General features: G+C 54.8%; 1 protein-coding gene across 3 annotated transcripts in view; it reads left to right on the top strand.

The window, feature by feature from the left end:
* Window positions 1-13,100, top strand: part of MAN1C1 (mannosidase alpha class 1C member 1) — a 137,919-nt gene that overhangs the window by 114,509 nt on the left and 10,310 nt on the right. The window contains exons 6-8 of one of the 3 annotated variants that reach the window (XM_044914439.1): window positions 3,645-3,810; window positions 6,679-6,808; window positions 11,465-11,580. In XM_044914439.1, the coding sequence (XP_044770374.1) occupies window positions 3,645-3,810; window positions 6,679-6,808; window positions 11,465-11,580 (412 nt within the window). The remainder of the gene's footprint in view (window positions 1-3,644; window positions 3,811-6,678; window positions 6,809-11,464; window positions 11,581-13,100) is intronic. The other 2 variants (XM_044914440.1, XM_044914441.1) reach the window with 2 other exon arrangements.

Consider the following 13,100-nt stretch of genomic DNA (forward strand, 5'->3'; position numbering starts at 1 on the left):
GGGCCTGCTGGTGGGAGCTGGGCCGCACACTGCCGCCCCCGCCCTGGGCCGCACACTGCCGCCCCCGCCCTGGGCAGGGCTTGCGCTGGGCAGCTCCAGGAGGAAAGGCCAGACCGGGTCCCAGCGGGAGGGGTAGATAACTAACCCTGCCCTTCCTGTCTGGGAGGCAGAGGCGTGGACCCTGTGAGCTGTGACCTCCGAGGGACTGCTGAATCCGAGAGAGTGGCAGTGGCCAGTCCAAGGATTAAGCTCTCACACACGCAGACACACTTGGCTGCCACCCACCCAAATCATGCAGGCCGAGATACACAAGTTCACCTGTATCACATGCTCTGCATCCACACACACACAAACATGCATTTACATAGACACGCTCCCCCCACACACAGATATCTGCATCTTAGTAATTGCTAATGTTTATCGAGCATTCACTGTGCGCCACACACGATGTGAACACATGATTTGGATTCTCTCTCTTCAACCTCACAATGACCACAAGGACCCCATTTCACCAGTGAAGACACTGAGGCGGAGAGAGGTGAGGTAGCTTACCCAAGGTCACACAGCAGTAGAGTGAAGTTAGAATTAGCAACCAGGTCTGTCTGGCTCTAAAGTTCACAATTATACCGTACACATGAGTGCACACACAGACATACAGATACACATGGGAGCTTCTGCCGTGCTGGGGAGGGGCACTGTGGAGCGACCCCTTCTCCCCGGGCAGAGAACACAGGCTGCAGACTTAACAGACAGGGAGGGAGGCAGAGGGCAGAGCTTCATTAGCCCATTGCCTTGCAGGGCTGATGAAAGGCCCTCCTGGTCTCTGGATGCCGCCCAGAACAGGTGCATTTGGGGCACAGAATACCTAGGGTTTGGATTTGGATTCAGCTCTATCAGTTCTGTCCCTTGCTGTGTGACGTTGAAGAAGTGTCTCCCCCTCTCAGAGTCTGAGCATCCTCACCTATGAAATAAGAATCGTGGTATCTACCTCCGAAGCTGGATGTGAAGGTGAAATAAGACACTACAGCTGTCTGGCACCCCTCAGGAACTCAATAACTCAAATAATTTTAATAAACTATAAACACATGATTTATATGTGCATAATTACATAATGTGAAAAATGACAGTAATTACATGCCTAATTTATACCTCACCATAGCTCTGAGAGGTGTGGGTTTGGTCATTTAACAGATGAGGAAACTGAGGGCGGGAGAGATCAGCAGACCTGCCCGAAGTCCCCCGGCCGGGCGCTGCGGGAGCCGGCGCTTGAAGACAAACAGGAGAGGGAAGGCGCCCGCCCACTGCCCACCTCTGCCCAGCCCTGGTCTGCCTGGCTGCCTGGCTGGCTCCACTGCAGGGATCCCACTCCAGAGGGAGGGGAGAGGAAGGAGAGGCTCATGTGGGGGAAAATGAGAACAAAAGACAACTGGGTGACCAGTGGCTATTTTGACCTTGAATTTCTCTGTGAGGGCAGGAAGCATCCATTATTCAGGAAACCCTCTGTGGGTACCCACATCTCCCACTGAGATAGCTGGAGAGAGAAGTCTCACTTGGCCTGAGGGGAAGAAGAACAGAGAGGGGACACCTTCCCCTTCCCTTTGGGTGGATGTGGGGCCATCTGGGTGGGAGACCGTTAGGGGATGCACAGAGCCCAGGCTGAATCTGGCCTCTGCCACCTACCAGCTCTGACCTTCCAATAGCTTACTTTCCTCTCTGAGCCTCAGTTTCCTCTTCGTATATTGGGATGAATGATGTGTTACCTTGTAGGCTTTAAATGAAGTCAAGAAGCAAACAGCTTGACCCAGTGCCTGGTATCTGTAGTGGCTCAATACACAGAAGCTGTTTTATTTATTATCCACGAGCCAAGTCTCCCCTCTCTGTGCAGCCCATCCCTCTCTACCTGCCCCCAAGTCAGGGAAATACCCAAAGAGGTGGAGACAGGAAGAAGGGGCCAGTGGTCGTCTCTGTTTATTGAGGCCACCTGCTCCATCAGATCCTAAAACTTGAGTCCTCCACCTATTTCTGGAAGTTGAGACTGATAAGTTTGATTTCAGAAACTATATTCAGGCCAGGTAATGGAGTTTGGAGAGGAGAGGGGCAGCCTCAGGAGAGCCCCAGCCCACCCCAGGAAAAGGGGTGCCCCTCAGATGGCACTGTGACCTCCCAGACCCACCTTCTCCCACATCTGCCTCCCTATGTCCTGTCCCCGGGAGACAGACAGAGGCCAGTTCCTAGAGAGGCAGAGCTATCCCAGCAAGGAAGTGGAGGGGCTTCCCAGAGGCCAGGGCAGAGCCAGCCGCCTCAGCCTACTCCTTGGAGCCCCTACAGATAGGGGCACTCACTCCACCCTGCTCCATCCCCACCCTGGCCCCCTGGTTGTCCTAAATGTCCCACAGGAAAGATCATCACGGTACATATGAGGAAACTGAGGCACGGGGAGAGGAGGCAGAAAGGACACCCACATTCTGTGCTTTTCTTTTCCCTCTTCACCCCACAAAAGCCCTAGGAACAGAGACCAGGACCAATTACCCTCGCCCAGTTTGATGATGCAGGTGCATAAGGTGGGGATGGTTTGCCCAAGGCCTCTCAGCTAAGAAACTTGATGCTGGCCCCCTGGCTATAGAGATTTAAGTGAAAACACCTGGAAAGGCAGCGTCCTTGCTTATTATATAATTTAAGGAGAGGCAGGCCACACAGTGGTTAGGACCAGCTCTGGTGTCAGGCCAGCCTCAAGTCCCAGCTGCTCCACGTGCTGTGTGATGGCGAGTGGGTGACGTCACCATCCAAGGCCTTGTTTTCCTCATCTGTGAGAGGGGCAAGTGGGAGGATTTCCTGAGACCCCACCTCTGCGCTCTTCCTCCTTGGAAGCACCCCGGACCTGGAAGCGGGACTGAGACAGCCTTCTCCAGCGAGGATCTGTCTGAGGTGTTCCTGAGACACACATGACTAACAGCTGAGGAGACCTTTACTCCAAGAGCCGCTGTTCGTTTCATTCCTAACCTCGGGCCTCCCAGGGAGCCTGCAGCTCCGGGCACGTGGTCGTACCAGAGTCACCTGCCCGTCAGGTGTGGGGTCCACAAAATTCCCGGAGGGGCCACTGTGTGTCCTTGGGCAGCACTGACAGTGTGAGGAGAGGGAAAGAGCCAGGTAGGGTCCCCGCTTTCCATCTGCCCCGTTCCGACCCCAGCCACGGCGGCGTGCCCCGCGCACACAGCGCCACAGACTGTGAGGCAGCCGGATTGCCTTCAGCCAGAGGACAGAAAGCATTCTGCAGGGTCCTTGTGGTCCCTGACGGCATTGTCCATATCACCTGTAAATTTAGCGTAACTTGGGTGCTGGGTCTTGGCCACCAAGGCAGCTCTGCTACCGTCCTTGAGCCCACACATCTCCCAGGGGCTGCTTGACGATAGAAACAAAGAATAGTGCAGGTGACCTCTGTGTCCTCATCAGCAGTTGGGGCTATGACTGCTACTGACTCCCAGGGAGGAGCAACGGAGACCAGGTGGCCAGAGCGCCCAGGATGGGACCTGGCACGAGTGGGTGCTCCCCCACTGCGCGATCTCCCCCCCACACCGGTTACTCTCAGCAGGGGAGCCAGCCTCACCAGCAGCGGGGTGACAGGGGGTGCTTCCATCTCTTTACAGTGGCTCCAACAGGAGCTGGGGTTGGGCCATGGCTGGGAGCAGCAGCATCCTGGCTGAATTTGGATCCCTGCACCTGGAGTTCTTACACCTCACCGAGCTCTCTGGCAACCAGGTCTTCGCAGAAAAGGCAAGTGTTCTCCCTGCTCCCCCCACCTCCGAATGGTGGGTGTCTCCCTCTTCTCCACACTCAGCAGGTCCCCGATCAGTGGGGGTGGGGGGGTGGGGGGCACGTCCAGCCACCGCTAATACAGCTGTGGAAGCCCTGAGCGTGCCCGAAGCCAGATGGCAGGAAGGTGCGCGCAGTGGGTAATCAGGGTTCTGCCGGGGCAGGGAGGAGAGGAGGCTGCCGGCGAGGTTTTCACCGGGGCAACCACGCATACGTGGAATCTGGAGAGAGCACAGGAACTGAAATCCAGGCACCTGCGGGCGTTGGCAGGAATTGGCCACCGGGTGCAAAAGTCCCCTTTCCAGAGCCAGTTAACTTTTTCATGTGAGATCTGCTGCCTTTTCCTTCCAGATGCCCGCCTAGCTCATGTTGTCAGCAGGTTGGCAAAGCGATTTCACTCTACGACGGCAGAGGCACACGTCTCTTCGTCCTCATTGTTACCGGGCTGGCTTAGGCTGCAAGGGGTGCTAAGAGCTAGCATCCAGGCTGTCGGCCAGCCTGACAGCTGCCTGCTCCTGCCCCTCTGTGGAGCCCTCCAGAAGAAGCAGTTCCTCCACGTTGACAGCCCTCAGCAGTCCCACCGTCTGGAAGTGCCTCCGCGCGGGTCTAACCCTAAACCCAAGGAAGGCAAGGGTACACACACCACCCTCAGAGGGCGCTCGGGCTCCATCAGCAATTGTCCCTTCCTGAGCCCTGCCTAGGGAGGTGAAGTCCCGCCTCCAAGAATATCCCTTTGGAGGCGCCTCCACTCCCAAAACCTTCCCTTCTCTGAGGGTTAGACTCTTGGGGTGCCAAGGGAGCTGGGACATCATAGATTCACACCTCCACCCAGCGGCTCCCAGTCGTGTGTCCACCAACCAGCCTCAAAGCATCACCCGGCGTGCCTGTAGGAAACACATCTCTGGGTGTCACCCAGGCCCGGGAATCTGCATTTTTAATAAGCACCAAGTGCTTTTTGATGCCGAATTTAAGAGCACTGCTTATTCAGTGTGGGAATCCCCCCGAGCATTCTTGGGAAGCTCAAGGAGAGCTTTTCAGCCCCTTGATCACTTCCTCTGGGTTGGGGCTCACCACCCCCCTTAAATAGCCTGTCATGTCAGAACTGCCCTTCAGGGCCTTTACTGGGAGGACTCTGCCACCGTGCGACACCCCACCTGGCAAGTTCATGAAAGAAATTCCATCCCACTTCCTGATGGGTCTTATTTACTGATCCGTTTTCCTGCCTCCCAAACCCTCCTTCCCCCAGCCTCCCTGTTCCCTTTGCTCTTGAGTCAAACTCCTCTGGGAAGGTTGTGACTGGCTCACACTGGAGCGGAACAGGGAGCTCACTCTAGTCCCTGGCTAGCCTGGGCAAACTAGCTACCACTGCCCGAGCACCTACTATTTGTTGGGTACCTTATAGTGTCCCTAACCACCCTTGCAAACCCTGAGGTGGATCTTACTGTTACCCGCATTTTACAGAGGAGGAAACTGAGACTCAGAGGTTCAGTCTCTTGTCCTGGGTCATTTAGCTGCTAAGAGATAAAGCTAGAATTCAAGCCCAGGACTCTCTGACTCCGAAGCCCACATTCTTTCAAGACCAGATTAGTATAGCAGGCTTCAGGCTTTTCCTCTCGAGTCCATCTGCCTGTCTTTCTGTCTCCCTCTACATTTATATTCTCCGGCTGTTTTCATCCCCCAATCATGCCTCCCACAGAGGCGATTATTGGCAGTCAACAAATTGGCCCAAATTCTAGAAGCACCCGTACCCTCCAGGGGAGCTAATTTAGCCTGCTTCACTGCTCACTACCAGGACAGTCGAGAATAACTCAGGTACAAGCACATTCCTGTCCCCTATAATGGACTCCGTTAACATAAATGGATATGAAATCTCATGTGGTAAAGCTAAGTGCCGTCCCCTAGAAAGAAAGGTCTGACAGCTAAAAGGCTCCTCTCCCTGCTCCTTGCCTTGTAGATAAATCTACAAGCATGATATACTACCGTCCCTGAGGGCCTTGCTGTTCTAGTGGATTCTGTGCTGGAAGCATTTCATGTACTGCCAGAGAGCAGACCCCAAGGGATAAAGCCTTCCTGCTTCTCACCCTTTGTAGCCCCAAAGGTTGCAAATCTAGCCTCTTCTTGCTCCAGCCAGGCAGCCTCTGCGACATGTGACTGCACGGCCTGCCCTGACCCATGTTGGACACAAGGGCTACTCCGTGTGGCCAGCCGAGCCCTGCCTTGTGTCCTGGCTCTGCCACTTACGAACTGAGTGACCACGGGCATGCCACTGAAACTCTGGGGTTCGGGTTTGTCACCTGTTACACAGAGATAATACCAGATGGGTTGTTCTAAGGGTCCGAGGTGATGCATGTAATGGGTCTGGCTCAGAAGGACTGAGAAATGTTAACAGCCGTTGTTGTTCGGGCAGGGGTGTGGAGGAGCCCAGGCCTTTCCTCTGGAATGGTTCCTATGGTGTCCGATACAATAACATGTTTCTAGGCTGAATGTTATGAAATTGCCAGGATTGACAATTTCTGACCTATCAAAGAGGCAGTGTTACCTAGCACTTAAAAATGAGCGGCTATCGCTTAGAGGAACCGCCCCCTCTCCTGAAAATGCCCATGCCCCAAAGCAAGGCACCGTGAGGAAGGGGTGAAGTGAGGGGAGCGTGGGGACCTCGCAGGGCCCCAAGGCGGTGGCCAGGCTCCCCTGTGGCCGTGTCCTGCAGTGCCCCACCCGTGGGCCCAGGGAGTGGCCGTCTCGCCACCTCCGGGCTGGGGCTTGCTGTTGTCAGCTCTCCGTCCTGCCTCGTCTGAGTGGTGTCCTCTTCGGATCCGAACAAGCTGCCTCCTTCTGCGGCGGTGGCTAAGAGCCGGTGGCTCCTTCCAGAAAGTGAAGGTGCTTCTGGTGTCCGTTTCTTGGCAGGTCAGGAACATCCGAAAAGTCCTCAGGAAGATCAACAAGCCCTTCGGCCTCTACCCCAACTTCCTCAGCCCAGTGAGCGGGAACTGGATGCAACGTGAGTATGGAGATGCCGCCGCCCCGCCTTCCACTGATTGCGGTCAGCATCCCATGCAAGGCGTGCGGGCCAAGTGAGCAGGGTCACGTTTCTCAGAGCCGCAGGCCAGTGAGGCCTTTGCTCTGTGCTCCTGCACCCCACCCGCCCTGCCAGGCGTCCTGGGGTCTTCACTGTCCTCGTGTTTGATGGGCTGTTGTGACAGGTGTGGTGGCTGCCCCCTTGAGAGGCCTGCCCTCTGCGTCCCCTGCACACTCCCTGTCTCCAGGCTTCCATCTCTTAAGGCACCACTGAAGCATCTCTGGCCGTCCCCCAGACTTGTGGGGGTGTTCCACATAGAACCGTCTGTCCGTTCCAGAAATGGCCCCGGGAAAGACCACGCATCCTCTCCCAGGATCGGGTGCCCCACCTCCAACTTTAATCCTTTTTTTTTTTTTTTTTTTTTTAATTTTTAAGCAGAGCCTAACTATATAGCAATACAAAAATCGTGAATTTACCGCTGTATCTTGCACCTGACAGAATGGGTCCTGGGAGTTCTGTTCTCTGTTCAGAGGCTTGTGCCTCAACCCAGACGGGTGTGGGTCACTGGGGAGCCTCAGTTACAGTCCCCAGCTCCACCCACCGAAACAGAATGGGGTCTGGGGGACTTGCAGGCTGGAGGGTGTGGAAAAGTCTCCCAGGACCCTGGGATTGCACCCCTGTCAAGAGGCCCTGATCATGAGGTCACAGCGGGAATTGGTGGCCACAGGTTCCTTGGGCCCTGCCTCTAGGGGCTCCCTCCCCCACCTCCACCACTCCTGCTGAAACAAGGAGTCCTCTCCCTTTCCCCTGCCTCCAGCCCTATTTGTTATGACATCAGCAAGGGACTCAGAAGCAAAGTACTTGAGACTAATTACTGCCTGACTGTGGGAAATGCACTTTATCTCCTCAAGCCTTGGTTTCGTCTCCTGCAAATGGGAGAAGACCCCGAGATAGCTTTTTTGTGCACCACGGAGGGATGTGGGAGTAATGGTCAGAAGCTGCAGGAAACAGATTTCAGTTCATCTTCCAAAGATGACATGTGCTGTGCCAAAAGGTAACGAGTGCCCATCAGTAAAGGTATGCAAGCAGGGCCTGGAGGCCAGGCCAGCCTTCAGGGACACGGGGGAGAAACTGCAGAGGCCTATTCTTGCAACCCTGGGCCTCTGTGACTGCAGATCCAGGAGGCCCAGAAAATGTGACCCAGGAATTTTCCCCAGTGATGACCTCACCCCCAAGTGGCCTCCTGCAAGAACCACTTACAGAAATACAAAGTATTTTTAACAAAAGCACACTGCCAAATCCAAAAGTGCAGGGAGAAAATGAAGGTTTGAATTACACATTATGGCCACGGGAAGACAGTTCAATAACCGTTACTGCTTTTAATTGCAAGGCTTGACTGGGTAAAGAGATAAACTACCCGGCTGCTGGCCTTAGCTGCTCCCCGACGACACAGCAGAAGCCTTCTAGAGGCAGAGGGGGTGTGGCTTCCCTGTCTGAGCAGCTACCTTGGCAAATTCCAGGGAGCCGCCCCACCCCCACCCCCCTGAGAAGCAGAACTTTCTTTTCAGGTTGCAGGCCTGGGTAAGGTCAGTCACATATGGAAAATTGTTTCATATTAATAAAATATGAATCTGAGGCCTGCTAAAGAACAGAGGGAAAGCTAGAAAGTCCTGCTCATCTGGGCACCTGCCTGCCTCCCCTCCCCAACCCCCCGGATCTGGCACCCCAGCCCATCTCAGGTTCTCTGTGGTTTCACTGGGATTTTTTGGTTATTGTGTGTTTTTCCAAAAGACGATAACATTCCCAACTTACATACGCTGAGTATGTTCACCTTCTTTCCTCTTTTTGAATCCTTGGTTAGCCCATTTGCAACCACAGAAACTGTAGCTTGGGGAGGGAGAGTTGGGGCTGTGTCCTGGTGTCAGGCCTATGTTCTTGCTGCTCCCCCCTCCTGCTGAAGCTGAGCTGCAGGGTAACAGAGGAGGCCAAGACCCTCCTGCCACTAGGACTCACAGCCAGGACAAGTCCACCAGGTTTCTGCCGGTACCTAGCACAGACGAGACCCATCCTCACAGAGCCACTTAGAGCTCAGAGGGCGGCACGCTCCTCTTTTGCATTTTATTGACCAAAAGCTGGAGACCCAGAGAGGAGAATGGCTTGCCCTGAGCTAATGGCAGATCTGTGTCTTCCAGTTCCCGCTCTGGGCTCTCGGTGTACCACACGCTTCGGGGGGTAGACACCGCAGACGCACACTAGCCAGGAAGCAGTGGGACCTCCAAAGGAGAATCGTTCACACAGCCCCAAGAGGGTGTCCTGTCGCAAACACCCACGGAGCTCCCGGGGGCCTGGCTCCCCTCTCCTGCACACCTGCCAGGCCGCGCCCTTAACCACGTCATGCACACGCTGCGGTCACATGATGAAGTCCCAGCTCTTTGGCTTGGCATTCGAGGCCCTTCCCAGCACAGCTCAAACCTCTCTTTCTTCCATTCAGGACTTATTGGGTGTCCGCAGTGGGCATAAAATGTGAATCCTACACGGCCCCTCCCCATAGAGAGCCCACAGCCTGGTGGGGGTGGGGGGCGGACCCATAAGCAGATACGGACACCACCGCTTTGGGAGCCGCCAAGGGCAAGGCACACGCCCAGCACCAGAAGGATCGGCTGCCGCGGAGCGCTTCCCACGTGAGGCGCCGTGGGGCCAGATTTGCGTGCACCCTGTCTCACTCGCTCCTCATGTAGGGAAGGACGGCGGGCAGGCTTAGGAGAACACTGAGAAAGGCCTTGCTGCGGAGAGGATGCCCGAGCTGGGGTGTAGCAGTGAGGAAGTGCTAGCCATGCAAGGGGGGGGAAGGGGTCACCACAGGTGAGAGATAAGTGGGAAGGCAGGGGGCTAGGAGTGTCTGGAGTGGCAGAGAAAACGGTGACAGGCGACAGGCCCGGAAGAGTGTGGAGATGGCAGGACCCCTGGCTGCGTGCCTGTGTGCCTCTTCTGTGGGCTGTGAGCTGTGGGAGGTCCCCTCAGCGGAGGCTGGCCCGGTTTGACTTGCAGCCTTCCCCAACCCCTGCTCGGCACAGACCTCCTGCTCCAGCTTCGGACACGCCATCAGCACGCTGGGCCTGGCATGCCCCTGCGCCTCCCTTTGTGCCGTGTCCTCCATGTAGCAAGGGGGGGTCGGGGGGTATGCTGTGCTGGTGAGCGTCTCTTCACACAGCAGGGTCCGGCCTGCACGGACCCCCTCCCGCGCCTCCCCAAAGCTCAGGATTTCTCTGGTCTGTTCAATTTTTGCAAGTCCTGAGCCCTTGCTGGGCCATGATTTATTTATGGGGCTGGAGGGAGCTGGAAGGGCTGGTTTACTCTGGGTATTCCTCTCAGCCCACTTTCCTGGTCCTCACCTGTCTTTACCCTCTGACTTTTGGTCCCGCTGTCTTCACACTTGTCCTTTCTATCTCTAGGCATAGAAGAAGCATGTTTTCATGCTCTGGTTGGCTGTAAAGCAGCAGAAAGCGAGGGCTCTGCCACCTTGGTGGCCTTGGAGGAGCTATGTAGGCCCACCCAGTTTTCCCATTTGGGAGAGGGATTGGCAATGCCTACCTTGCAGGATTCTTGGGAGGTTGTTCTAGATAGTACAGTAAAGCTCCTGGCCCACAGTGGACCCTGGAGAAATGGTAGCTTTTGATGGATTCTCTGTTTCTTTCTCTCATCCCCCCACCTACCTTCCCTCCCTTCTCTTCCTATCCCCACTTTCTCCAGAGGAGCTGGAAATACCCTCCGCACCAACCCTACCCCGCCTTAATCTGCCCCCATTTTCCTTCCTCTCTCTGTCTCTCTGCTTAAGTGCATCTTAACAGGGAACTGAAGTTGCTCTTTGTTACATCTGTTAAATGCCTTTGTGTTTCCCTGTTGTTAATTTTTAAAGCATGTGAGTGAAGTGTTTTCCATGTCTTTCTTCTCTGGTTAAGTGATCCTGGTTGACCCGTCTTTCTCCAGGGATAGCACTGGGTGGAGTCACTCAGTCCTGTCCATGGGCGACTCCAGGCAGATGCCACCAGGGCAAAGACAGGCTCCTCAGACCCAGTTCTTCCCAACCCCTTCTCCTTGGAAACTCCATTTATCCTAGTCTGCTCAATGGAAGCTCGGTTTTTCCAAGTGGCTCTGTATTCTGACTAAATTAAGCCTCCTGTTCCTCCTTTCCGTGGCCTTTTATGAACCTGCCCAGCATTAATTACCATGTTTGTCACTGGGTAATAAAAATCTCTGAACTCCCTGCCACCAGATTATCTTTTTAAAGAAATGCAACTCATTTACAGTTAATAACCAGAGGCCCTGCCATCCTTGGCCTGCTAAAGCGACATGATTTATACACCCGGGTGAGTCGTGCACTCGTGCGCCAGGTGATCGTGCTCAGGATGGCCCTGGGTTCCCCGAGTCTCAGCCTGGGGCTTCCTTTCTGCCCCTGTTCCTGCAGGGCTCAGAGGCTGCTGGTTAAAGGCTTGCTCCCCCCTCCCCCGCACATGGCCCTGGGGGGGCCACTGAGGCTGGCGGACGAGACTCGCTGCCTGGGTGCAATCCCTTGGGGAGGCCTGCCCGACAGCCTCAGCAATTGGAGATAATGCTTCTGTGACCTCTCTCTCCTCACAGACCACGTCTCGGTTGGAGGCCTCGGGGACAGTTTTTATGAATATTTGATCAAATCCTGGTTGATGTCGGCCAAGACAGATGTGGAGGCTAAAGATATGTACTACGAAGCCTTGGAGGTAAGACTTTAGTTGGTCATTCACCACCAGCTCTGGCACTGGCCCCTGAGTGCCAGGGCCTTCCTTGCCCACCCCTCCTCCGTGGCGAGCTGGCTGGAAGAACAAGAGAGTCTCCCTCCCAGCCACGTGCTTTGCACACGCAGCTTGTGACTGTACTCAAATGCCTTGAAATTAGGGCCATGTTAGCATCCTCGTTTTACAGATGCCAAACCCATGCTCATGGAGGTAAAGCCATTTGTCCGAGGTCTCACAGGAAGCGGCAGTCAGTCTGATTCGGAAATCATGGTGTCTGGGCTTCCGTGAATGTGTCAGAGCCCAGAACACAGCCAGACACTGGCCTGGGAGGCCCCAGATGAGGCTGCCAAAGCAAGATCCTCAGCCATCTCCCTGCAGAACCAAGGGTGATGTAATTAGCATGTGCAAGCAGGGAGGGGCCTCCCTCAGTGGAGCATCCAGTTCTGCTCCTTCTCTTTACGTGGATGGAAACCGAGGCCCAGAGAGGGGAAGGCACTTGCTCAAAGCCACACAGTACAGAGCTGGCGGAGCTGGAGCTAGAGCCAGATCTGAGCCCGTCCCAGTGTTCCCCCACTGTCCCTCACCACTGCTGGTCGGTCTACAGGGTGTGAATTCTCAACAAGGGATAATAGGCTGAGATGAGTCTCTCCAAAGAGAGGGAGACTTTAGGATGGAAGAGGGAGGTGGTTAGCTTGAGCTATTTGCACGGGGGTTATGGAATCCCATCAGCCCATCACTAGATACTTCTGAGCCCAGCTAAGGAAAAGGCACTGGGTAGGCTCCAGGCCTTAGTTTCCCCTTAACGTAAGTTGAGCAGCTTGGATCTACTCTGCCACCACCTTGGTCTGAGGTCTTGTGTCCCCTAAAGTAGAATTCTTGCTCCTGTCCCCTTCGGAGGCGGTTCTCCCTCCACACAGCAGCCAGAAGCACTGGAAATTCATGTCCCTACCTCATTGGCTCCTCATTTGCACTTGGAAGAAGCTAGACTCCTCCCCTTTGCCCACCTGATCTAGACCTACCAATCACCTTGAACTCTTTCCCCTTTACTCCCAGCTCTGGTCCCCAGCCTTCCTCAGGCACACCAGACTCATTCCCACCTTGGGGCTTTTGTACTTGCTGTCCTTTCTACATGGAATAGCATTCAAATGGCTGGGCCCCATTTATTGGTCAAGTCAAATGCCACTGGAAACTGGCCTTTCACAGCCTCTCTCTGTCATATACACCAGACTTATTCTCTTCGTTGCCTTCATCAGCATCGAAAATTACCCCATGCATATGTTTGTTTACTTGTTCATTGTCTGTCTTCCCCAAGTAGAATGTGAGCTATCTGGGAGCAAGGATCTTGTCTAGTCATTCACCCTGTCTGCCTCACTCCTAAAACAGTGCCCAATACATAGGAGGTGTACAATAGCTATTTTGTGAACAGATGAACACACAATTGCTGAAGGGATAGGTCGGTGGATGGATGGATGGATGGATGGATGAGTGGATGGTAGATCAGTGGT

This window comes from Neomonachus schauinslandi, chromosome 4 (genome assembly GCF_002201575.2).
Source record: "Neomonachus schauinslandi chromosome 4, ASM220157v2, whole genome shotgun sequence".
Lineage (NCBI taxonomy): Eukaryota > Metazoa > Chordata > Mammalia > Carnivora > Phocidae > Neomonachus > Neomonachus schauinslandi.